Source organism: Sesamum indicum, linkage group LG9, assembly GCF_026168435.1.
Source record: "Sesamum indicum cultivar Baizhima isolate 11 linkage group LG9, ASM2616843v1, whole genome shotgun sequence".
In the NCBI taxonomy this organism is placed as follows: domain Eukaryota; kingdom Viridiplantae; phylum Streptophyta; class Magnoliopsida; order Lamiales; family Pedaliaceae; genus Sesamum; species Sesamum indicum.
In genome coordinates, this window is record NC_142665.1 from 20109546 (window position 1) to 20135298 (window position 25753).

Here is a 25753-nt window from a genome sequence, read left to right on the forward strand (position 1 = left end):
TTTTAATTCCTTACCGTTTGAATTTCCGTTGCTAGATCCAAACAAGTATGATTCAAATCCTAACAAATGGTGGATTGTAGTTCAATTCCTTTTCTTGTTGTACCGTTAGCAGTAGCTGATACGATATAAATATCTCTCTTTCTTACCAGGATGGGATTCCCGGCTATGATTGGTATGATTTTTTCTCTGAAGGGTAACAGAAACTAGCGATGTGTAGGCAAAAGGCAATAAAAGCATTCTCCATGATCAAGGCATATCATCAGTAAATAATAAGTTTCACTTCGTTCATACTGGATGCTAGTACTATACCGTTGCAAGCAAGAATATAGACTTGGTTACATCATTAACCTATTGTAGAAAAGGGAGAAAAAGGAAAATCATTAGCTTCTGCTGCATTATGAACCTTAGGAAACAAGGGAGATTTGAGATGTGCAAACCAGTTGAAGAAGACATGGGCTGCCACACTCGAGTACAACAACTGCAATAAGGATCTAACATTTGCAGCAGCCTGGTCTCAGATGTGGCCGAAGCTATCAAGGCACTTTCCTTGATGCTTCTATGGGGCAAACGACTAGGAAAATTCAGATACTTCAGTAGATGCTCCTGTAGTGCTAAGGATTAGAAAACTGAGATGCAACAAATCTCGATGTGGAATTGCAGAACGATATTTCAGTGGCTTGTGAGACTGCTCTGGTGAAAGGAATACTAACCTGAGTTACAATTGCGTCTTCATATCTTGAATGACCACATTTGCAGCGTTGCGACCTGGAGCACCCATTACACCACCCCCTGGATGAGCACCGCTTCCACACAGATATAAACCTTGTAATGGAGTCCTATAGTTTGACCTACATCAATGACAACATTCAATACCATTATCTTTCAGCCTTTCCAATAAGATGGAAACCTAAGCTAGAACAGAAGGCAAGCAATGTACATTACCATCCTTTCACAGGCCGCATGAGAAACAAGGAATCTAATCCCATAGCACCGTGAAAGATATTTCCTCCTGTCGAAGATGGTAACTCCAGATAATCAGCATCAATCAGATCCAAGGAGAAGAATTCACTTGGCATACTCATTTCAATTCAGACAAATCATGTTTGTAAAAAATGAACCTAAATATCACTTGACATGGTCCATTAACTCTATTTATATCCTTGCAAAGCCGAACAATTCGAAAAAAACTAATGGTAGCTATCAGTATGTGACATGAACTAATATGTATGGCCTTTACAATTGGAAAAAATTAACGACAGCTTTGACATGAATCAACACACACATACATGTCTGCGCCTGTGTGCAGCCTCTTATGCTAATTTTGAAACCAAAAGAAAAATGTGAATATTTTATTTTTATTATAACTAATGAAAAATAAATACAGTTTCTAATAAAAAGAATCCGATGATTTCTGATCTTAGGATGCCTATAGAGCAACAGAACAAAGTTCTGCCAAGAAACCAGAATACATTCTGCCTTCTAAACTAAATGAAGATCGTGGACTAACCCTTGTTCAACAAAGTTCCCAAATTAAATTAGCAACATGCAGAATTCTCAAAACACACACAATTTCTGAACACTTTCCAGCACTTTTATGTGTCTGATTAGAAACTAGTGTAACAAATACATAATTGTCCTTGCACAGAGGGGTAAATATCCAGCCTCATTCCTCAAGTAAATAGGACAGTTTACCTGTCAAACCAATTTCTCTTTCAAGGTCGGGTGGAGTCAACATGTCGTAGCCAATGACTGACGAATTAAAGCCAGGGGCATATTCCTCGATTAGGTCGAAACATCTTTGAGCAAATGATTTCTGCACCTCAGTAACAGTGTAATGAGAAACATTTTACCAGAAAGGAGGGAGTTGGAAGACATTTTATTGTAAGAAAGCACTATAGAATTCTAAAATAAAACAAATGAAGTAGCTGAAACAAGAAATATGTATGTAAATTAGAGGATCCACTCACTCTGTATTCAGAATCTTCCCAGCTGCCTTCACTGGGTTTATAAGGTGTGTATTGAATAAATAGGTTGATGACATGCTTACCTGTATGGAATTACAGAAAAAGCATTACCAAAATGTAGCAGCAAGAAGATTCTAAGTAGAAGGTAAGACAACAAAGCTAATTCAAATTTTTTTGTAGTAGAGAATGGGAAAATAACCAATCCTACTGTTACTAATGAGCAAGCATAGATGACCCAAACAAACTGCATAATTAAGCCCATGTCCTTATTAATAGAAGTTATCAAAACCAAAAAGCTATAAGCCCTCCAAGCACCGAGATAAGCATAGTTTTAATTCCCTTAAAACAGTTATCTGCTTTGTTTTTTTTCAACTCCACTCAAAGCACTCGAGTATACTTGCTCTCGGTATTGCCTGCTAACATATAGATAATAGCTTCATTGAAAAGATAATTCCCAGAAAACAAGAGTACCATTCGAGGAAAAGAACATTGAATATGATTATATGCATATAAACAAATCACTAGGATTTCCAAGTACCAGATGGAGAAATAGTCTTGTCTAACACAGAAGGAATTGTCATCTCAATTACAGGTCTACGAGATGGTATTCCATTTGCCGAATCCTGACAAGCAGCGTCAATCTCCTCCATACTGATTGAGACAGAACAAATATCATAAAATTCAACATCGTGCATCAACCAAAAAATATACTATTTCCTTCCAAAATTTTGCAAGAAAAGATGGGGAAAACAAAGAAGATATCCATGGTCCACAGATCCTTCTGAAATTTCTCCAGGTATCCTTCAACTGCTGAGGATTGGCCACAGTACACGTGTTCAGTGACTCTAGGACATGGTTGTTTCACATGTTGAAGGGATGTTCAGTTTTAAGAAAAGCACGCATAAGAGGGTTTTAGGATTCCCAATCAGTTGTTAGTTGGCATGAAATTATGGTTTTCAATTCTAGAGAATATTTTGATTTCATCTTACGCCATGAATATCCAGTATATTTTAACAAGGAATCCTACCCCCAGGACTGGGTCCTTTTTGTGGACTAAAGGACAGCTTATTTTGCAAAGGATGTGATTGAACAACTTCTAAGCTGGAAGACTATATAAACCAAATGGAAGGACTTTAAGCATGTGCTCAAAATCTTGTTTGGTGCACTATTACCACGAGGAATGCTAGGATGTATAAGAACACATTCCAACATGCAGCACCTCTTCTGAAAGTAACTCTAGATATTGCCAGGTTTAGAAACATGTCAATTTCAAAGGATCCAGAAACAAGGTCTAGTTTGTGGTTGAGTAGGTAATAGAACTACAAATGTCCATATTTAGGTCACAGTAGGTTGCTTTAGTTGAAGGCTTTCCAATGAGTTGTTTTCTAGATACTATATGAAACTTCATTCTTGATTTACATTGCTAGGCTAATAGGATTGACCACCCAGAAAAGAATACGACTGGAACAATATATATATCTGAAACAGTGAGCATACAGATGAGAATTTATGGTATACCTCTCGGAACCAATGTGTATAGTGCCCATATGCTGAGGGCCGGCATCAGGACTATTCAACTTGCAGCAATGAAACTGAGGAAGTCTGTCAACAGCCAAATTGATTTTCGTCGTTGCCTGTCCAGTAAATTATGACCCCTTATATCAGTCGACTTTCATGAACTGACTCGAAAGCCTAAGAGGAAGATTAAAAAAAATTACATGGAAAAACAGTTTCTGGAAACTGAGATGAAGCTTAAAGGAGAAAGAAGTTCAGAAAAAGGTTATTCATATAGTGGAAGGGGTTTCTGGACTATGCTATAAAACATTGAAAACGAGGAGTCAGAAATGTGTGGCATTTTCGATAGATACTTTCTGTTATGGTCAACTGCATGTGTCAGTACTATAAGGTAATGTGTGTGTGCACGGAACATATTCTGTCTGAATGGATATTTATTAATCATTTGACTATCAGACTTACAGAGCTATAATCAGAGTTCTTGACAGCACCAAGAAAATCATCTGGAAGTACATTATGTGGTACAAATTCCTGCATTGACAATCCTTATTATTATTCAGTCACATATCATAAATTCTAATTGTACTTGATACAGTAAAACCTCTATAAATTAATACTCTATAAATTAATAAACTCTCTAAAATAATAAAATCTTCCGGTCCCGACTTGGGCCTTTGTAAAAAATCATCAAATTCGATAAGATAATAAAATAATAATTTTTTGGAAAATTCCTTTATAAATATTAGGTCCCATTAAAACTCTAAATTAATAATTCATAAATATTACAGTTATAAATATTGTGGTAATTTACTAAAATGTGAAGTCTGTAATGCTTTACGCATTTGATCATTCATGGATGATTTTGCGATGTCTTTTAGATGAGAAGACATGGTTGGGTGTTATGATTTATTTTATTATCATATTGAGATTTATGTAGTATGCATGATGAATATATTTAATTGGGTATAATAGTTATTTAAGTGTAAGGAATTAATGTAAACATGTATATTTAAGTTATTCCAATGAATTGATACATGTGTCTATGAATATAATAGTTAATTGTAAATAATGAATTGATATTATATATGAATATATTTAATTAGTTATAAAAAATTAATTGATGCATGAATATAATCAATGAAACATATATGAATTCATTTATTTTCAATACATATGTACTAAATTTGCTGAATTTAAAAAATCTCTCTTTTAATTAATAAAATATTAATTTATCGATAAATTAATATCTCTCTAAATTAATAAAATTTCATGGTCCCAAGGTTATTAATTTATAGAGGTTTTACTGTATGTCTATTTCAAAATCATCAAATACATAAACATGATGGAGTATATGCAGAAGAAGAATAGGTTAAACTCACCATGAATGTTCTGTATGGGGTTGCATTTGACAAAACAACAGAAGAGCGCACTTGTGTACCATCAGCCAGCAACACCTAAATGAATCAATCCATATACCAAATATAAAATTCTGCAGATTACGCTTGTAATAGTCAACTGGAAAGCTCGTATAGCATGCTTACCCCAGACACTCGGCCTGAACCATCAATCATCAATTTTGATACCTATAGAACATATCAGAAAACTTTCGTCTTTAACAAGAAAATTCTTTGCATAATAAAACAGCAACATAATGACCCCACGCTTGTGAAAAGCAACCAATTTGATATTAAACAACTATAGCTTATATACACTTTGTCAGTGGTAAAGGTTAGTTACAGAAGCCTCAAATTAGCATATGTGCAGCTTTTCAATGTAGCTAAAAGATCAGTTTTAAAACTATTCAATCTTCAAACACCAAAGATCAATGACAGTTATGGTCACTAACAGTGAAGGCTATGCTGAGGTCAACATTCAATCTCCCATTTGGCAGACCCTCAATGGAGTTATACCTTTATAGTTTACACAAGATCCAAACTAGATTTCCCCTTTTAATTAGTCAAATAAGCAGGAAAGAAGCATAAGTTTAGTCCAGTCTATTGCAGGAACATGTACCGTAACCTCAACTACACAACCACAAGGCTGTTTGAGGAGCAAAGCTGGCTTGACTGAGAGTGTTGATGAACAGAAGTACAAATTTGATAACTTTTTGTTTTAATGTGGTATGACAATAGAGAAGCTTTCAATTATCACATACTGGTGATACCTCTTTTTCTTTCATGAGGCAATTAAATCCGTCAGTACACTGATCCTTCTGACCTCTTAAATTTTTTCATTGAATCATTCTCTTGTGACTAGGAAAATTCATACAACTATTTTAGCAATAAACTTCTATTAATAAGCCTAGTCAAGCTGGAGTACAGCTTGGTTCAATACATTTCTAGCTCCAATCTTTGCCTTCTGTACGCCCGCCAACAGTTGCCATATGTCCATTGGTTTAACATAAAGGAGTAGAAGCATAAGTTTTAAAGCTTACATAATTTAGAACTTTGCACCTCCAGAAATTATTTCTCTGGCCCACATAATGGGTTTCAACTGGCAAGGCAAGAAGAGCATACGCGATAATTAAGTCCTTAGTTGGACTTCCCAAAGAGTGCAGTGTTTAATTAGACAAAACTTTCATGCATTTTGGGAGTAAATTACAGGATTGGCAAACCTGGCAGATCCTTTATGATACATTCTCAGAGATACAAGTTAACATGACTAGTAGCAACAAACTTACTTCAGCTTCTGTCATTATGGTAGCACCAGCCTCTCTAGCAGCCCTAGAAATGGCCAAGGACACAGAACCCATCCCACCTTCAACGTACCTGAAAATTAGGTCATTTAAGAAGTCAGTGCAGACTGAATAAATAACAGAGCTAATGGAAAGAAAAATGAGTATGAAATTGTGAATTTTTTTCTTTTTCTATAGTCAGGTCAACAGAAGTTCATGTTTAAGAAAAAGGTCTAATTATGAAGTACTTCAACTTACGCTCGTCTTTCATACAAGACCAACTATAAGCTCGCAGACAAGTGGTGGTTTTTTCTGCTAATAATGTCATGGAAAACTTAAAGATAGAATACTCAGCACCTGACGAGTTTAGCTATAAGTTGGCATACAAATTAATGTTATGTTCTGCTAACGATGTTGGAACCCTAAAGATAGAAAACCCTCCTGTTTCCTGAAAAAACACAAATCTTAAGATATGGACCCAAAAAAGAAGACAGGAAAATGCTGATGTGCTTAAATTTATTGACTAGCACTTCAGTGACCTTCTACCCTCTTTAAGGAGATACTCACGACCAAATTCCACGATCACCGTCAGTTTCTCCCATCACGTGATGCAGCAAAACATATCCACTACCAGGTGTACTGACACTTCCCTAGGATAAAAAAGGAAACAGAGTCAACAACAGATAAATTTCCCATATTAAATTTTGCTTCATATCTAAATATATACATCCAGTAGGTCTTAAATATACCAGCTGTATGTGTAGCTGGTCCAACAAAACATAAATCATGGAAGAGAACAGGGTGATTTTTGTAGCATGCATGGTGTAGTGCAGTAGAAGGAAGAGCGCATACGTCACAGAAACTAAAAGAAAGTGAAAGAAAAAGAGAAGGAACTTAGTTAATGCAATACCAACTAGATCTGCAGAATTCTATCCTGAGTTGGCATCCATCTTTCTATTAAGAGAACAAAAGAACTTCAGTCTGAAAGGCTTCTTATATTACAATGAAACATTTAGGAAAGAAATAGAGAAGCCATTACCAGACAGTATTAATCATTACAAGCCACCATGACTGTATCAACACCTCTACAGCATAAAGTACATAATGAAGATAAAAATTACCTTGCTTCCTATAACTGCATCTGTTGCAAGTGTTGCCTTCAGGATATCACTCTGTAAATCATGAATCCAAGACCACAAGTGAAGGAATAGTTCACGAGTAAAACAAAATTATAAATTATTGAATCTTCACATTATAACAAATAAAAAGAAGACAATAAGACAGAAATTAGTAGTATTCAACATCAGTTGGAAAACCTTGAAATTGAATGCAAATAATAACCACTCAAGGACATTACAGGTAAATTTCAGTCATCTTAGGCCAAAGGACTGGAAGAAGAAATGATAAATCAAGAACACTTCTGAGAAACAGCTCCAATTAAGAGGATGCTGGCGAAACTAATTGATCATAATTACCTGATTCTGTGGTACTGCAAACCTTGAAAGCTCTTCGGATATGGATATTCAAATTTTGGCATCGCGTTGCAGTCCAAGTATGGGATAGAACTAACAGTATCCTATTGTCACCCCAAAAAGGAGTAGATAAATTAATAGCAACCATTGAAACTAGTTGCGGCCCTGTTGGACAATTCAGAACTCCATTCCCAAGTTTTTGGTTGTTTATCGATTTAAGACCCTTTATTAAGGGAAAAAAGAGTGCAAGTGCCACTTGAATGGACATTTGAGATGGCATCAAACCAGAGACTTGATGAGACAGTTCGAGGAGCAATACTTTAAGGTACATTTTTAACCAGTTAAATAGTTTCCAATCAGAAGTAAAGTATCTAGAAAAAAAATACTCAACAACACAACATCATAATGGTGGAATCTGAAGCAAATATCAGGCCTTTTTGGACCTTTAAAGGGATGAAGTCATGACATTTAGATGAGCAAAATTGAAGGCCACAACCTTTCATAATGCATGCATACCAAATACAGGAAGATCGGAGCATTCTAATAGGAAAAGCCATGTATTACCTCAAACCAATTGTTTAAAACCTTTGATGCAGGGGACAGTAACAGGTCCATAAAATCCCTGAAAAATTCAAAGGACGTGAGTGAAAACATACTAGCTAGTAGATGGGCTTTTTACTGAGTAAGAGTCAGCTTCTATTTGAACAAGAGTAAAACTTATGCAGGGATCATGCTATTAAACAACAGCATGTAAGAAAACAAAGAAGAAGGAGTGAACTCTTACAGAAGCTCCTTCTGCCCCATGGCAACCGCTCGTTGCAGAAAATGAGCCCAAAAAATGGACTTTTGCAGGTTATCCTTCATACGAACATTAAGAGATGAAATTTGCTGCAATTTTTCTGGAGGGGATGAATCCAAAATTGGATCAATGAATTTACAGAAGTCCTCTAAAAGAGTCTCATACCTACAAAAAGTTCCAGAAATAATTATAAGTGAGCAATAAACACGTTCCTGATAGAAAAAATTGAAATGAGGAAGATGCTTACCTAAATTTGCAATCAAATAAAAACATATAAAAGTTTCAACTACTGCTTGTCCAATAACCAATTTCGACAAAATTATGTATGATTTAGCAATTCACCACCATATCCTACTGGATAATAATACCAAATATAAGTATCTTATGTTGCAAGTTTAGTCAATTACTTCTTTGGAAAGAAAGCAGTCCATACCCAGATCAACTTTATATCCGTTCCTATTAACAGAAAATCTCCTCCTAGTCATCATCTTGGTTGTACCAGTGAAGGTTAGCCTAAAATTTGTCATTCGCTGTGAGGGAAATTAAGGGAAAGTATGCATCTGAATCCGACGTACTAGAGTTGATGCACATTAACAGAAGCAGAGTATAGTCCTAACTACCTTTTCCAACAGGGATCATATATTACATGATGATATAGATTTTTTACATCTTGGTCTGTCATATGCATGTCCAACATCTCTCAACCCCACTTAAGCCTACGTAGCATGAAATTTATTTCTCCTTCATTGATCACATCACAACATCCTTTGAGTTTCTCAAATGTCATATTCGTTTCTAACTCCTTTTGTGCTTTCCTCAGTGAATCAACCAAACATCATTACAGCATACAGACATCAATCAATGACGAATTATCAGACATTAATCAGCAATTACAAATACAAGCATCATTGATCACTGTTGTAGAAGGAGATGAATACCCATTGCAAGGGTCTGAAATAGGACACCAAAGTCTTGAAGCATCAAGTTCACAGCTGGAGCTAGGCCACCTTGGCAAAAAAAATCTAACTCCTACATGTCAACAATTTTTCACTTTCCTTGCATTTATTGCTTTTTCCTTTCCTTTTTTGCAGTTTCATAGTCAATAAACGAAAAAGCAGACACGAGCAAAGTAGACGTACTTTGGGAAAGCCTCGGCATCGCGTTTCGAGAACTTAGAAATCTCAGAATAGTTAAGCTCCTTATCAGGACCAAGCAGAAGGTAACGTCCATCGCGAGATGGGGTGAACGAGGACGGACTCCTTTTCAACAACTTCAATCCATGCCTCGCTAACTCCAGTTCCCTATTTTCACAACAAAAACCATGACGAACTACTAACAAAATAAAATCATGAAGACAACTCAATCCAAATCAGTTAGACGATAGCTAAGAGGACGAAACATACTGAATAACGGCGGGGCGAAGAAGGCTCTGGAGGTAGCTACATCGGGAAAACTTGAAGCCAGGGATGAGTTCCTCAGTGACGGCGGCGCCACCGATTACGTGGCGGCGTTCAAGGACAGCAACTGATAGACCAGAACGGGCGAGGTAGGCGGCGGCCGTAAGGCCATTATGACCACCGCCGATAACAAGCGCGTCCCACTTATTGTCCGTCAAGACGCGTGTGGAGTTGGCGGCCGCAGTGCACGTGGTGAGGCGCCGGCTGTTTTGTCGCCACATTCTCTCTCGTGGACGGTTGCTGACTTACAGTCGGAATGATTGGAGAGTGAAGCTGTTCTTGTGAGGTTGGTGTTGTACTGTTCAATAAAGCAATCAAGCCTTCAGAGTTTGCAACACTGAATTTGAACAGGTTGGAGGATGTGATTAATGTTTGTTATTATTTTTGTTTTATTATCTTACCTAATAATTAATATTTTAACATGTTTTTATTTAATAGAAATATTGAAATTTTTGGTAACATATGGATAAATATTCTCACGTTTTTACATTTGACTGACTCGTCTATTTATTCATGAAATTTTAATTTTAATATCGAATATAAATCTTATTGATATTTGTTATTATTTTTTTTTTAAATGACCTTGAGTCTGATTCCGATTTTAATTTAGACTTCATTTGTTTATGACTCAAATTCATCCGACTAGAGCAGATTTTGAAACTTGAAGTATGCTTCAGGTTTTAATAATTTGAATTCAAATATTGATATGTACTTGTATAAAATATATTTATAATGTATAATTTAAATTTTACTTATGATATATTTTAATAATAGTTATTTATGTTTTTTTTATTACACATTAAGAAATCATAGAATATGAAAGTCCTATGCAGTGATAATCAACAAGTTGGTCCCATGGTCTAGTGGTCAGGACATTGGACTCTGAATCCAGTAACCCGAGTTCAAATCTCGGTGGGACCTTCGTTACTTATTTTTAAATCTCTTTTTCAGGCTCACTCTCAGCCTCACGTGGTAGCTTTTTTTGTTTTTAATGAATATATTATAAATGGTTAGATGGGTTTTTGCGAATTTCAATATAATATATATATATATATATATATATACTCAAAGGGATTGCTTTTCATGAGTTATAGTTAATTATTTAAGAGAAAATTATGCAAATAATTCATTATAATTGACATGTTAATATTGCTAATTTGTAACAACAATTAATCCAAAATATAAATAACAAAGGTGAATCCATAAATTATATGGATTGGAAAAGGAGGTAATGGTATATTCCACATAGGAATGTGATGGGAGAATTCTGGATATTGATATATATATATAGTAGATTTGGGGTGGGTGTTTTTACACTAATTCTTATTTATTTATTAGTTAAATAAATATCTAAAAATTGAGTTTAAGGTTGGATGGATGTCTAAAGCGCCATGGAACTAGAGTGAACATGGATGGGGTTGCTCTACACATGCGTTGCTACCCCCTTGTCTTGGCTCCAGGTGTTCGTGTCTCAGTGTATATTTTTTTGCATTAAAAATATTTTTCAAACTTGAAATTGTTATTAAATTGAGTGGTTTCTGTTTTGGTTTTAGGTGATGTTGCAGCCTGAAATCACTTGATATTCTCTCTTCTTTTCTGCTTGATTTTTCTCCGAGAATTCAAGTTTTGGTCTTCCATTTTCTAAAAGGCGACTGAGAAATTGTTCGAGGTGTTCTTTGGTAAATTATATTGCTAAAACAACATAATCATCTTTTTCTGTAAGAAGTTACATTGTCCCTAGGGGGCTAAAATGGGATTGTTTACAAACCCGGGGGCTAAAAGGCAAAAGGATATTTCTTAATCCCTCTTGCATGATAAAAATGAATTAGAGCCATTGATTCATTCTTGGCGGCATTTTTCTCATTTCCCGCACCCTCGTCTCTGCTTATCTTCAAAGCTAACCATGAAGACGCCGGAGGAGATGGAGGCTGGCCGCGGAGTTGCTCCCAAGAACCAGACCTTTGAGGTTTTTCCCTCACCAAAATTCTGTGTTAAATAGAGCTATGGTATGTTCAATGGCGCGTTGAGAGATTTTCGTTAACTCTTTCGTGTTTTTCTTTTTCTTTTTCTTTTTTCTTTTTTGGTCGCTGTTTTCTGCATTTCGGAAGATAATATTGGGTTCATCTTCGATGGCGCGTCGAGAGATTCTAGATGAGATGGGCTACGAGTTCACCATCATGGTACGGTCCTTAGTGCGCACGAATTTTTTCCATGTTGATTCTCGTGAAAACTGCTAGCAAGTGGTATGAGTTGCCTAATTGTGTTTTCGATTTATCCCCCAAGTGTTTGCTAGTCTAGCCTATTACGCATTAATGTTTGTTCTTGCATATAGTAGTAAGGTCTTTAGTTTTAAACAAACAACTACGTCTGTCCTACTCCAATTCGTTAGCTTGTATGCAAGAGAAAATTCAAATTGCTGTGATCTTACATTCCGTATACTTGGGTTGGAGTTCATCAATGCAGATGTAAAGCAAACACATTCTTAAAGACATTTTTTTACACTAAGAATTTTAACGTTTCAATAAAATCATGGTATGATACATACTTTATTTGTTCTATTTCCACACAACTCAATTAACTTCCAAGTCCAGCAAGCCAATCTATCAACATTGTTTTATAAAATTATATAAACAATTTGCAAAAATTGAATTTAAATGATCTGTCCCATATCCACTGTATTCAGACAAATCCTCTATCAGTTCTTCTTGAAGAGTTACTCATACCACTATTACATGCACTCCATTTGCATCTAAGAGCTTCAATCAAATGTAAGGTGTTGTGTAAATATCCTTAGTCAAGGTGGAACTGCTATAATTAGCAAGGTGGACTTCGTGAAATTAAGAAGTTTAAAATATCTTCTTTGTTGTTGCGGAAATACCCTTCTTTCCTCCAACATTACGTACTTATTTTGAAATCTCAATGTAATCCCAAATAATTTCCATACTGCATAAAAATCATAACTCTTGATAAATATGATTTGCTTGTAGGAATTTCAATTTTTGAATTGCATGTTAGTATCTCAGATGAAAATCTAATTTGATTTTCAAAATTTGAAGTTTGATGTTTAGAGCGTTGGAGGGAGCACAGAAAAGAAACTTCTTGAAAAATGATCTTGTACTATCATGTGAATGGTAGGACAAGATCAAATATGGATATACGTGACTCAATCAATTTTATTAGAATAGTTTGGCACTTTCACTGTTCATATTCAACCTAAGTTTTCAAGTGGTTTGGCCTTTAGACTGCAGATATAGATGAAAAAAGTATCAGAAAGGAAAAGCCAGAGGACCTTGTTATGGCCCTAGCTGAGGCAAAGGTAATTGGATTTAGTATATGACCTATAAACTTCAGTTTTGCAGTTTGAGTCTTTGTTTAATTCTCAACTACTATGTGATGCTTTTTTTTAATCTTTACTCATAATTTGCCTATAGGAATTCTAAATACTTCTTGTACATATCTTTGTTTAGGAATATTTATTTATCACACCTGCAAAAGCTACACATTGATTGATGAAATGACCAGTTTTCTATGAGAAATCCCTCTATATCTGTTACTTTGAAACCAAACTTGTACTTAGGCAGCTTGAACTATTCTTTGTGATGGTATATTTGTTTATGAATTTGAGTTAAATATGAAAATGATATAATATTAGATAACTAAGATAGTATGTTTAATAAGGGAGATCTAAAATTCATGTGAAAGACAAAGTTCTCTCAGCAGTCATTATCATATCCTGAAACTTTTGGTTAAACTATAGATCTATTGCCAATCAACATGTATCAGATCTATTGCCAATCAATATCAAATACTAAAATTTTTGTTAGAAATTATCAATCCAAAAGGACATATAGTACCTTAAGGAATACATTTTTCTTATGAACTTTAAAAGCAACTAGTACCTATGCCATTCAAATCAAGATTGTTCAACTTCAGAGTTGGATCTGGCTTTTAGAGCTTGATTTGCTTTGCATTTCATGCTATTTACAATAGACAGCAAAACCACATTTGGGAGGGAAGTTGCAAATATCAAGCAGTTTAGGGTAATGGAAGGGATCTCTTTGAGCATTTCTCTTTCATGGGACACTGATAAAAATATAACATTGACATCCTCAAGCTAACCGTGAACCAGTTTCATATATGTTATGCGGTGCTGCAATCAAATGATTCTTTCAAATTTTTACTTCTTAGGCTGATGCTATTGTGACGAGGCTCCAGAGTAGTTACCAACTGGAGGAAATATCGCGCCCTACACTGCTAATTACTGCAGATACAGTATGCTTATATGTTCCTTTCTCATTATCTGTCCTTTGATTTATATTAATTTGTGTATCCTGTCTGCAAAATGTTTCTGAATTATAAGGCATCGTGCAAGGGCTTGAGAAAGTTTATTGATTTTAATCAATGCTAAACAAGGTTCTATACTGTTATTTTGTTTCTGTGGCATCAAGATCATATTAAGGGTAGATCAGAATTTGGTTTGGATAATACATTGCATATACTGGTCATCTATCTGGTAAGGAAAATAAAAAGAAAGGAACTACAAGATACCAATTCATTCTAAGTTGCTGCATTGAAATCTCCATTAAGGACTCCAAAGAGTCGCCTAAGATTTAGGATCAGTTCAATTTTCTCAATCTCAGTTATGCTCAAGATATAGTCTCATATATGAAAGTGCAAGACTGGCAAGACTAGTGATTCTGAATGGAGGATCATTCTGCTGGTTTTGGTAGAGGACAGGAAAATAAGTCAGTGGACAACGTTTACAAGTGGGCTATAGGCATGCAAATAGTTCTTCAGAGATGATACTTGACTAACTAAAAGCAAGATCATATAATCCGATCAGCTTACATTTGACTGCATGTAAGTGCTATAAGTATCTGGTGATTTATATGGTGTACTTCCATGAATCTCTAAGACTTCACTCACAAGAATGAGCATCAAAATTATGTTCAAGGTAAGTTTAAGTTTACAAAACCAACTTTATTTTTCTGGTTTCTTTCTGTCTCCTGATTTTATACTCTGAGCACTGCATGAACTTGTTTCTTCAATAACTTTATGTCAAACGGTGTGACAGTATTGGAAGGTATACGTCAATGCAATAATTCTCTCTTTTTTAATTTCCAACTTTGGACTTAGTTTGATGGTCGATTCCATCTGAATCTGCATGTTCCCAGCATTTTTTTTCTGTATCTTTTTTCTTCTTGTTCAATGTTGCGAAAACTACTGAATAAGACAGGGCCAGTAATATTATAGTGGTTTCTCCATTCTGATGGTTTTCTCTTGGTTGGAAATAGATTATTTGAAGTTAAGTCTTACCTGCATCTAATTGGTATTGAGGTGGTGGTGTATCAAGGGACTATTAGAGAAAAGCCATCAAGCGAGGAGGAAGCACGCCAGTTTATCAGAGGTTTGCTTTATTAAATTTTGTACCAGTGCTTCCTGCCTTACGAATTAGCCAATGCTGCCACAATGTTTTACAGACTATTCTGGTGGTTCTGCCCAAGTTGTGGGTTCAGTACTTGTAACCAATCTGGTGACAGGTAGTAGGAAAGGAGGATGGGAGAGTGCAGAGGTACTTCTTTAATTCTATTCCATACAATCTTTTCCCTCAATATAAAAGGGGATAATAAATCATATTTACTGCATTGAGTATAAAACTGGTACTGAATTGATAACTGATATTTTTCTTAAAAAATGTATCCACATTACTAATTGTCCTCTACTTTTTTGGTCCCTATGGAGTATGGAGGGAGGTTTCTACGTAATTTAGTGAGAGGAAAAGTATCTGATTTTACGGGGAGCTGTGGGAGATGTTATTCCTTTGTGTCTTCTGAATCTAGCACCTATCTGAGGCAAGACCTGCTTCTCCTGACTTATTTCTTTGCCCACTCTTTGTCCGTTTATACATGTGTGGTAGGGTGGGGAGATATAAGGTTTTATACCAGGTTTATGTTGTTCTAGATTTCTGTACTTTTTTCCCCCCTTTGGGCACCGTGTTATTTAATCTTCATTTGCTGATTATCTTATGCAAGAAAAACTAAGCATGGGGGGATGGGATTAAGAAAGACTCCTGAACAATGTGTAACTTGGCAATGACTAACATCAGATTCAGAATAATTAACAATTTAACATCTTTCGAGTGATATGGCTGGTTGACAGACTTACATCTAAGAGAAGCATCTAAAGTATTAACCATAAGAAAAGACTATTCAAACTCATGTGGCGTGCATGTGGCATCCATTTCTGTGATTTCATGTTACAAATGTTCACTTCAACCCACTGAATAAGTAATTGGAGCCGTTCCAACTTCTATGGTTGAACCTGAAAAACTAATTTTAGGTTGTACTTATTTTGCAGGTTTATTTCCTAGACATACCAGACGAAGTCATTGATAGCCTGGTAATCACTTGAAAAAAAGGAAGAAGTGCTTATTTTATTTTACAGGCCTAAGCTGTAACCCTTTCATGATTGCTTAGATTGAGGAGGGAATAATCTTTAACGTTGCTGGAGGGTTGATGCTTGAACATCCACTGACATGGCCATTGGTAGACACTGTGGTTAGTTCTCTCTCCCTCTCTCACTCTCTATATAGAGTCAGATAAAACTGAATGTGGGAATCACAGAATGAAAAGCAACTGTTATTCAGTACTTGTTTGGGATTATGGGTATAACGTCAGTCTCTCGTATGGACAGTAACTCCACAAAGATCTCTTCCTGGGGTAGTGGTAGTCATCCATATTTCGAGTACCTAAATGACTCGTGGTTCTGTCTTCTTCACTGTAATGTTTTTTCAGATCGGAACTGCTGATTGTGTAATGGGGCTCTCAAAAACTCTCACAGAGAAACTCATTCAGGAAGCTCTATAGAAATTCAAGATTCTTTATATCTTAGTTTGTAACTAGTCTTTTGGTTGTGTTGAGCAAATTACTACTCGTTCCAACTCAACATATTCCCTATGGCTATGGCTATATGGCTTGTCGAATGTGAAGATAGTTGTTAGAAACAGAAACTGGCGAGCCGCAACAAATACAATTGCTTCAAGTTTATGAAAGCCTTCATTTACAAGAATTAGTGAGTGCCACTGAATCTTAGCTCACTCCAACCAACAACAATTATACACAACCTGATCATATCATGAGTACATTACATTGACAAACAGGCGTGAAAGATCTCATTTTATTTTCTCCAGCCCAGACGTAACTGAATTTTCAACTACCTGTCCCAACTTTTTCAGAAAATCATAACTCGAGTAGACGCTCTTGTGGAACAATTAATTAATTATACAGATAATAATACCGTCCTCCATTGAGCTCTGGTGTAGTAATACGTAAAATTTTATGATTCGAAAAATTGAATTTAATACTCCTTATGTTTGTTTCTAACTAACAAATAGATTTCTCCGTTACTTAAAATTTACTGAATTTATTGATATCAACAGAATACCTAAATGAAAATTGATAATTACCTTTAATTGATTTATTACTAATTTATTATAAGTTAAATAATTTTTTCCTGACTAAATTAATTTTATAAAGGTGAAGATATATCTCTTCACATGCATTAACATATGAAGATGTATAAGGGTAGTTTGATTATAAAAAGATTTATTTGACCTACAATAAGTCAATCGAAAATAAACATGAATTTTCATCTAGGTTTTGTGTTAATATCACCAAATTATTGAATTTTGACTAACGAAAGTTTTTATTTATTAAATAAAAATAAATTTCATGAGTACTAAATATAATTTTTCAAACTATAGAAAGTCTACGTATAATTATACAAAATCTCGTAAAACGGTGATATAATTATCCCTTAATTATATTCAATCAAACGAGAGAGTATAGTTAAAAATATTATTAAAATCTGATGTTATTTCATAATATTTTTCATAGAAGTAAATGTCATTAGTACTATTTTAAGTTGAGATATCATTTTTTTGGGCAAATAATTTATTTAGAATGAAGTTTATTTTTTGAACTTCTTATTGTTAACTAAGATAAATAGATAAATTTGGAGCAAAGAGAACACAAAAGTTGAAAGCCCAATAACAATCGGATGCTACAGTGCTGGGCGCCCGACCCAATTGTTCCATAGTTCCATCGAAGGACGAACCTGAGTTCACTGGGGACTGGTAGAGTTTTCACCCTGAGCTAAGTCTCCTCCTCAGTACTGTAATTTCGCCAGGCTGAAGTGAATTGTTGGGTGCAAATCTTGGTAAATATACTACTACAATCTTACGCCTCTTTCAGTTCTCGGTCGATGCAAATTTGAAATTTCTCCTGTTGTGTTCTTTCTGTTCTTACTTCTTTCTGTCAATCAACTCTGGTATTATCGCCAGAACTGTGGCTGTTACATTTCTTGGTTTGGTCCAGTTGCCCTGGGTGGCGAGCTTGTTGGAAAATGACATGTGACGAAAATGTTTGACGAAATGCGTGTTTGACATGTTATGCCGATTCATTTAGAAGGAGGCGTTTGGAATTTGTGCTTAACTTTTCTTTTCTTGGTAATGATTTTTTCGTTTGTTTTTTGTTTCTTTCTTTTTGGCCTCCTAAAGGAGGCTGAGCAATGCTTGAATGTTGTGTTTCTCCTGCAGAGATGGAGGCAAGAAAAGGGAAAAAAGATTTTGATGGTTTTATTGCAAAGCATTAGTAGTTGGTTTGTGTGTTTGGCTATTGATAGTGGTCACATCTCAACCAATCACATAATCACTAAATTCTCATTTGACAGAGTTTAGAAATCTCACTTCATTCCTTTTTCAAGTCAGCTGTAATTAACTCCATACTACTCAAATTTACCTCTTCCAGTTTGCTCCTTACGGACCTTACCTGTCCGGTTGATAGCAGGTAGGCCAAAATTGAGCTAACTGTGTATGCTTCGATAGCCATGAATTTGATTCTTTTCTGTTATGTATTTATGACGTGCTTAATGGTACAAAGAGAAGTTGGCTCTTCTTTATGCAGTAGTTTTGAAGGAAATAAGATGTTGTTCTGTTTGTTATCTGTTACCTTTACCTAGTCATATCTTCCATTGTTACTAAAGGCTTCACTGAGTGTTGGCTTAGGCGCCAGGCACAGGAAGGTTGAACCCTCGTACTCCTTTGAGTTCAAGATGCAGAGTGTCATGGGGTTGCAGGCTTGCAGCCATATCTGTGTCTTGAACTTTTAAGTTAAGGATCAAGCTTTGTTCACGGCATGCCTTACTCACAGAAAAGTGTTGTGATTTTTGACTTAGTAAATGGAAAGGGAAACAAAAAAGCTTGGACTGCAGGCACCCACTACTTCCTGTAATATTGTTTTGCTGAAATTGATTAAATCTTTCGCTTATTAAGAATATGAAATTCATTATAGTTTTCAATTAAGTTATTTACTAAAATTAAACTTGAAATTTCTAGAACTTCAGAAATTGAAAGGTAGCTGAGATTGATTAGAAGTCACTCTCTCGCTCTCTATATGTTGAACTTGTCTATAGACTAAGTTAGTGTCTTAATTTTATTATTATGATTTATATGTTGAGAATTGTAATAGTATTGGTACTAGATGAGGCATCTGCTTGTCTTGTGTCCAAGTGCCAAAGGCACCTTCACGGCTTAATGTGCCTTGAGTATTTAACAACTGTTATTCGATCAGGTTGATTACCGTAGATTCGTAGATAGTTATGGTAACTGACACTACTGTTCCATGAAATTCTTGTTTCCCACCTTTTGTACCGTTCTGAGAATGTAAAATTGAGATTTTCAATCTATAGGTCTTGACACCTATTGCATGCATATTTTCAGCATCTTCCTGACTTTCTTTGTTTGTAGTATCTCTTGCGAATAAAGCAATGATTTGGTCATCAAATTCCAGATATAAGTTCTAAACAAACATCAACAAAAATCAAGAGTGACTTTAGGAAATATCTGAACTTCAGTGCTGCCTTTTATCCGTGTCAGAGATATCATTATTCTACTACTTGTTTTCCAGGTTTCACCTGACTATGAAAAATGAATGTTGGTAGTCTGTTATCTTATTTTATGCACCAGCGTATCATTAAACTGTACTTCATCCAAATGAAGTAAATCTTGTTAAGACACAGTCCTTGTGCTCTCTTACCTCCTGTTATTGCAGCAATTAAAATATCGTCTAAATGTCTTTCTGAACTTATCTTCTTTAGTACATACTGTTGACTCGGTTGTATTCCTGCCTGATTTAAGGGGATCGATATTCTTCTTATGATGGAAGCCAAATTCTTTCGCTTTCTTAAGATTGTTGGAGTTGGTTTCAAAGCTAGAGCAGAAGCTGAAGGGCGACTCCTGTACCTCAAACTTGGTTATAGCCATGAAGTTGAGCTGACTGTACCTCCAGCAGTGCGTGTGTTTTGCTTCAAAAACAATGTCGTATGCTGCACTGGAATTGACAAGGGGAGGGTGCATCAATTTGCTGCTGCTGTCCGTAGTTGTAAGCCTCCTGAAGTTTATAAAGGCAAAGGCATCATGTACATTGATGAAGTTATAAAGAAAAAGGAGGGAAAGAGATCAAAGTAAAAGAGCAGATCTTCATTAATACAGCAGACAAATTGCCCTTAAATGTGAACATGCTTTGCCGCAGACACCCAATATTTGTGTGATTTAGCATTTGATTCCATTCTCAAGAGATTGTCCTGTGGTTTTTTGTCATATCTAATAACCCAGTCTGCATGAATTGATATATTTAGTCTGGTACCTACATCCCACAATACAAAGTGATGGAATGCAAAGGGACACATTGTAGACATCTGCCGTTGCCGCTTTCTTGTCAATTTCACTTCTCATTAGCCATTGAGAAGGTGGTCGACAGGTGAGTTTATGCGGTAACGTTGATGATGTCTCTAGTCTTTTCTTCTCACCTAGTTCTTGCTCACAGAGTACCCAGCGTATCACTCTCCTATTCTTTCTGTGTAGACTCTAGTACAAATCGGAGTAACCGAACCAAAAATGCAGCATACACCGTCCCTAGGTCAGTCCCATTACTATAGCCACTCATCTTACCTTAGGCTTGATTTTTTGGGATGAAAAATGGGTGTATAAGAAAGGTAGAAGTAAAAAGTGATGGATAAGAAATTGTTTGTTTATTTGTTAGGGAGAATAGGCGGAGAGGAAGTAAAATTGGATGTGTATTAAAGCACTCCAAAATTAAAAAAAAATAGAAGTATAAGGCAAAATGATAAAGAAAGATACGTATTTTATTTTTATTTGCTTAATTATTCATTCATATAATTATTTTCATTTCATTTTTTATTTTTCCTCTAATAACACTCGTACAAAATCTTTGAAGCAAGATAACTATATAAAAATATTCTTATTCTTGTTGGATGAATATTTTTATTAATAATTTTTAGTAACTTAAAAATTATGTTAGGTATAATATTAATTTATTTATTTTTTAATACAAAATACATAAAAATGGTTAATCAATAAAATTCTCAAATAAATGAAAGTATTTAAAATTTACATACTTTTCAATCATACCAAATAATTTAAATAAAAAGAATTAATCTTTCCACTTGCTTTTTCACTTTTCCTTTCTCCTCTGGCTCAACCAAACAAACCCTTAGTATTGCAAGAAAGTGAATCCCTACATTTGTATTAACTCCTTCCAGTAAATATATCATTGCCTTACAAATATGAATTACACATTATTATGAGAGCTAAAAAGTACTATATTAATTAATCAAATATTGTAAACAATTGATTAATTGCTTAAGACCCCCTTTCTTTTGTCGGAATTGCCAAAAAACCCATTCCAGCCAACCATGGTGGGTGCTCTAAGCTTCCAGCAATACGCAATTTCAACAAAACACAAATGGTTTATGAAAGAGTACCCTTCAAAAATCAGAAAATTTGTATTTCTACTCAATCATCAAGATCAAAAGTTTGTAATTTCCTCACCTAACTATAAATACAAAATACATTAATAAATAGGGAGAATTATATTTATACCCCTTATTTTATTGTCTTTTTACACAAGATGGGGTGTTAAAGTAATATTTATGAAGATGGATACTACGACCCTATATATTAGTTTATTATTTATACCAATTTTAATTTAAGTTTAAAATATTTTATTATTATTTTTTAATTGAATCTATATAAATTGCACCTTTTAATAATTAAAATATTAAATTATTTAATTAATATATAAATAAAATTAATTAATAGATAATTTTAAATTAAAACTTATCGCACTTTTATAAATTATTTGAAATTATTAAAATTAAAAAAATAGTTATCCTCTATTTTTATTTATAATTAAATTTTACTAAGAAATAATATATATTAATTAAATAATTTAATATTTTAATTACTAAAAGGTGCAATTTTATATTAAAATTCAATAAAAGAAAGTTAATATAATAATTTATATTTAAATTAAAAATTGGTATAAATAATAAAAAAATATATTGGATCATATAACTCATTTTCATAAATATTACTTTGACACATTTTTACCTTTTAATAATTACATAAACACCCCTAGGGGCATTTCTGTTCTTGAAAAATTATTTTAAAAGTTGACCTAGTCAATAAGGATATTTTTGAATATTAAAGACTACTAGAGATGATTTTTATAATTTTTGAAAAGGCATGAATGGTTTGTGTAAGGTGTATAAATATAATTATCTGTAATAAATATTATAATCTTAAATACACATTTATATTCATGGAGGGCAATAACTACTAATATTTTTTCTTTTTAACTATAATTGTCCTCCTCTCGTATTGAAATCAATCAACGCAGAAATATTTCGTACGAATCCACCTAAATATGTCCATTTTACTTACAATCGAATCAATTAAGCTTTTATTCACAGAATCCGCTTACACATTACTAATGTGCAATGCAACATATGGTCTCAAGTTCAAGATTTTGGGACCAAATGTTGCATTACACAAAAGTGGCGGCTATAGATACTGCTGAGTGAGTGAACTGTATCTGTGTGCGGAGGCATAGTGAGAAATCCCATAGATTTCAATCACGGAAATGGGTTTTGTTGCTATTATGTGGAATCTGTCTGAATATTATAATCATCAATATTGTGTGTCTCTATTCCAACACTTTCTCTCAATTCGCATATTTGCTGACTATTCCGTGATTAGTGGGGAAAAAAGTAAAAGACAATTTCATTAGCGCTTTAGCTGTTCGAACTTTTGCCGAGCTGAGAGGGAGAGATGACTCTGGGTCTGATCAACGCCAACCCTGTGGTCCACGCTAAGAAGGAAAGGGTCGCCCGCAACGACGATTCCCACGCCGAAGACGCCGTCGATCCCCTCGAAATTTATGATATCCTTTTTCTCCTTTGAATTTTACCTAGTTGAAGCTTTCAATTAGCTCTGTTTGGGTTTTCTTGAAATGGGTCGGGTCGAATTTGTGATCTTTGACTGTTAATGGGTACATTATGTGAGGGATATAAGAGATCCGGAGCACCCGTATTCTCTGGAGCAGCTGAGCGTCCTCTCTGAGGAGTCTATTACTGTTGATGAGAAGCTTGGCCGTATTCTGTGAGTTTTTTTGCCTCATTTTGTTCTTGCTGATGGTTACTATCTATTTCAATTCTTTGATAATTATAGCCGATGGTTGCTTCTTGATTGTTTTTCGCTGAGTGGTTTGTGCTTGATGTACACTTTTTTGCTTCATCAATTATGATTTGGGCTGTATAATTAGGCGGGACTGAGAATTTTTAGTGGATTTGGGCGTACAGATTTGCTGTGTAATTAATTTCTAATGATTTGTAGGATAACATTTACCCCGACTATCCAGCATTGCAGCATGGCAACAGTGATTGGTTTGTGCTTAAGAGAGAAACTGAAGGATTGTTTTCCTCCACATTTCAAGGTTAGTTTTTGTAGATGTGAGCAGATGGGGTTTTATTTTATTGATCGTCATAGTTCCTTGAGAATTTGTGATCTAGTTGATGAAGTGCATTTATTTACCTTGTTCATCACTATTGTTCTATTTATTTTTACGTCTGTCCAACTTTATTACAGTCTTTCTGTGGAGTCTTTGCAATGGAAAACTGATGTCTACTTTTTTTTTTTTTTTTTTTTTGTGGGGGGGGGGGGGGAGGAGGAGGACTAATAAGAGGTATGGACTTAATTGGCGTCAGCGACTGAAGTTCGTTTAGACAAATTTTGTTTATCCCTGGATGGAGCCTACAGTTTGCCAAGAAGGTCCTTTGTAAATTGTCTATTCCTGATTGTTAGATCTCAGATATGGAAAGCGATGGTATCATGAATCAAGGACAAAAAGCTCTCAGTCATACTTGCTTGCTGTAGTTTAGTTTCATTCTCTTCCTCAGTTGTCTATTAATTAAAGAACGTAAGATATAAGTGTTGTGCTGTTTGTACCTCTTCCAACCTCATTGTAGACAGAACTGTCCAGGTGTTGGCAAAGTTTGAGAAGGCCTTGTTGGTTTTATGTGGCGATGTGATTTTTCTTTTTATTTGGTGTTGTTGGTTTAATGAATATGAACTTCTATGTGGTTGTAACTGTATCTATGTTAAGCTTATTGGTTAACGAATGTGATTTTACAGGTCGACATTAAAGTGGCTCCTGGATCGCATGCAAACGAGGAATCAGGTGAACAAGTCCTCAAAAATTATTCTATCCATTTATTACTGTTGCTTATCCTGTTCTCTTCCATAGAACAGCATATTAGCATCTGCAAACAGCTCAAAAGAATGCAATTAAATAACAAAAAACCTGCTCATACAGAAAGTTCGAGAACGGCGTTGGCTTATCTAGTTAGAATGTTTGGTAATTGACTTTGTGTATATCTTGAGGATAATACCCTACTTAATACATTTGAAGCGGGACGTGCATGTCCACAAATATATAAAAAGATGTCTCTCTTGTTTTATACATTTGCATGTCTCTATGAGTGTAGAAACACATAAAATGTGTTCTGAAGCTAGCTTGCTCCCTCAGGGATCATCACCTTTCTCAACTTAAAAATGATCGATTTTCTTTTGGCCCAGGATTGTGTGGAAAGTCGGTTGGATATTATGTATATATGCAGTCATTCAGGGTTATGAGTCGGGGCATGGACACCCACTTTAATGCATCCATGACATGCTTGGTTTCACAATCAAATTCTAAGCTATATGCAACCAAACTTTTTACGAGAGCGAAAAGTAGAGGGTGCCCACAAGATTGCCTTATTTAGACCTGATTAGCCTGTTGAATAAGTTGTTATTGCTTCTGCTTAGTTGACTGTTATTCAGCCGTAGACTTGATTCAGCTTTATACAATGCTCCAGTCTTATTCAGAACATGTCTTCTTTCTATCTCCTGCAGTTAATAAGCAGTTAAATGATAAAGAAAGAGTGGCTGCAGCATTGGAGAATCCCAACCTCCGCCAACTAGTAGACGAGTGCCTTTATTCCAGCGAACTTTGAGTAGCTTCCATGTTTCACCCTGCCCAATAAATTTGTACAGTCGCCTTTTTGTTCTTATCCGTGCGAGTAGACTTAGTTCTAACTTCTACTTGTATGTATGTGTATTTTACATGTTGAGAAATTATTCGGGTTTTGTCGCTAATCCTAATTGATAATGATATAAGAATCTCCAGAGATGGACATCTTACCTGCAGTGAAGTCATAATCGATTCTACCAGAAGATCTCTTCTACTCCAATCACAAACTTAAGTACTTCTCAACGAAGTTATGAAGGCTGACATTTTCTTAAAATATCAACTAGTGTGGATTATTTTATAGGACAAAATGCATAAAACCCCCATGTGTTTTAAAAAGTCTGCAAAAACAACCCTCTTGTTATGAGAATAGGCTAAAAGCCCACCTGTATTTTGTAAAATTCAGCTCAATCACCCCCTTTCCGTTAAATCCAACTAACGGCG

The 25753-nt window shown here is 35.0% G+C and overlaps 4 protein-coding genes and 1 non-coding gene across 11 annotated transcripts; 4 read left to right on the forward strand and 1 right to left on the reverse strand.

Moving 5' to 3' along the window:
* Positions 1-243: 243 nt before the first annotated feature.
* Positions 244-10227, reverse strand: LOC105177990 (FAD/NAD(P)-binding oxidoreductase family protein). Of its 4 annotated transcripts, XR_849079.3 has the most exons (19): positions 9828-10227; positions 9564-9725; positions 9363-9446; positions 8410-8589; positions 8190-8247; positions 7275-7325; positions 6721-6803; positions 6160-6247; positions 5021-5062; positions 4859-4933; positions 3942-4010; positions 3483-3598; positions 2503-2615; positions 1968-2047; positions 1693-1813; positions 943-1009; positions 711-848; positions 438-603; positions 244-348 (listed from the first exon to the last, which is right to left on the reverse strand). XR_849079.3 is itself a non-coding variant. In XM_011101310.3 (18 exons), the coding sequence occupies exons 1-17, from the start codon at positions 10100-10102 to the stop codon at positions 716-718; spliced, it is 1797 nt and encodes a 598-aa protein (XP_011099612.1). In that variant the 5' UTR covers positions 10103-10227; the 3' UTR covers positions 244-603; positions 711-715. The 4 variants fall into 4 exon arrangements, 3 of the variants coding, with proteins under 3 accessions (XP_011099612.1, XP_020554912.1, XP_011099613.1); XM_011101310.3 differs by having other exon boundaries at positions 244-603; XM_020699253.2 differs by having other exon boundaries at positions 244-603; positions 9363-9453; positions 9828-9968.
* Positions 10228-10730: 503 nt separating this feature from the next.
* On the forward strand, positions 10731-10802 carry TRNAQ-CUG (transfer RNA glutamine (anticodon CUG)). The gene has a single exon. It is a non-coding gene; the product is annotated as a tRNA-Gln (tRNA).
* An 891-nt stretch (positions 10803-11693) lies between these two features.
* Positions 11694-16949, forward strand: LOC105177987 (uncharacterized). Its single transcript, XM_011101307.3, has 9 exons — positions 11694-11847; positions 11990-12061; positions 13123-13197; positions 14070-14153; positions 15219-15288; positions 15362-15453; positions 16239-16280; positions 16358-16438; positions 16676-16949. The coding sequence occupies exons 1-9, from the start codon at positions 11785-11787 to the stop codon at positions 16745-16747; spliced, it is 651 nt and encodes a 216-aa protein (XP_011099609.1). The 5' UTR covers positions 11694-11784; the 3' UTR covers positions 16748-16949.
* A 957-nt stretch (positions 16950-17906) lies between these two features.
* LOC105178360 (large ribosomal subunit protein uL6m) lies at positions 17907-20513 on the forward strand. 4 transcript variants are annotated; one of them, XM_088884519.1, is made up of 3 exons: positions 17907-18098; positions 18223-18387; positions 20077-20513. In XM_088884519.1, the coding sequence occupies exons 2-3, from the start codon at positions 18331-18333 to the stop codon at positions 20404-20406; spliced, it is 387 nt and encodes a 128-aa protein (XP_088740645.1). In that variant the 5' UTR covers positions 17907-18098; positions 18223-18330; the 3' UTR covers positions 20407-20513. The 4 variants fall into 4 exon arrangements, with proteins under 4 accessions (XP_088740645.1, XP_020554619.1, XP_088740646.1 ...); XM_020698960.2 differs by having other exon boundaries at positions 18257-18387; XM_088884521.1 differs by lacking the exon at positions 17907-18098 and adding an exon at positions 18478-18727 and having other exon boundaries at positions 18251-18387.
* Positions 20514-22800: 2287 nt separating this feature from the next.
* On the forward strand, positions 22801-25437 carry LOC105177986 (MIP18 family protein (DUF59)). The gene is made up of 5 exons (XM_011101306.3): positions 22801-23182; positions 23295-23400; positions 23635-23734; positions 24433-24478; positions 25195-25437. The coding sequence occupies exons 1-5, from the start codon at positions 23071-23073 to the stop codon at positions 25293-25295; spliced, it is 465 nt and encodes a 154-aa protein (XP_011099608.1). The 5' UTR covers positions 22801-23070; the 3' UTR covers positions 25296-25437.
* The last annotated feature ends 316 nt before the right edge of the window (positions 25438-25753 follow it).

Excerpts from the sequence above, each read along its gene's own strand:
- LOC105177987 (XM_011101307.3), top strand. The coding sequence starts at position 11,785 with ATGAAGACGCCGGAGGAGATGGAGGCTGGCCGCGGAGTTGCTCCCAAG. Across the intron at positions 13,198-14,069 it reads TGGCCCTAGCTGAGGCAAAG|GCTGATGCTATTGTGACGAG; the intron begins GTAATTGGATTT and ends TTTACTTCTTAG. Across the intron at positions 16,439-16,675 it reads GGCCATTGGTAGACACTGTG|ATCGGAACTGCTGATTGTGT; the intron begins GTTAGTTCTCTC and ends ATGTTTTTTCAG.
- LOC105177986 (XM_011101306.3), top strand. The coding sequence starts at position 23,071 with ATGACTCTGGGTCTGATCAACGCCAACCCTGTGGTCCACGCTAAGAAG. Across the intron at positions 23,183-23,294 it reads CGATCCCCTCGAAATTTATG|ATTATGTGAGGGATATAAGA; the intron begins ATATCCTTTTTC and ends GTTAATGGGTAC. Across the intron at positions 24,479-25,194 it reads GCATGCAAACGAGGAATCAG|TTAATAAGCAGTTAAATGAT; the intron begins GTGAACAAGTCC and ends TATCTCCTGCAG.
- LOC105177990 (XM_011101310.3), bottom strand. The coding sequence starts at position 10,102 with ATGTGGCGACAAAACAGCCGGCGCCTCACCACGTGCACTGCGGCCGCC. Across the intron at positions 5,063-6,159 it reads CCATAATGACAGAAGCTGAA|GTATCAAAATTGATGATTGA; the intron begins GTAAGTTTGTTG and ends TATGTTCTATAG. Across the intron at positions 4,011-4,858 it reads CCCCATACAGAACATTCATG|GAATTTGTACCACATAATGT; the intron begins GTGAGTTTAACC and ends TTGTCAATGCAG.
- LOC105178360 (XM_088884519.1), top strand. The coding sequence starts at position 18,331 with ATGCCGATTCATTTAGAAGGAGGCGTTTGGAATTTGTGCTTAACTTTT. Across the intron at positions 18,388-20,076 it reads GCTTAACTTTTCTTTTCTTG|GGGATCGATATTCTTCTTAT; the intron begins GTAATGATTTTT and ends GCCTGATTTAAG.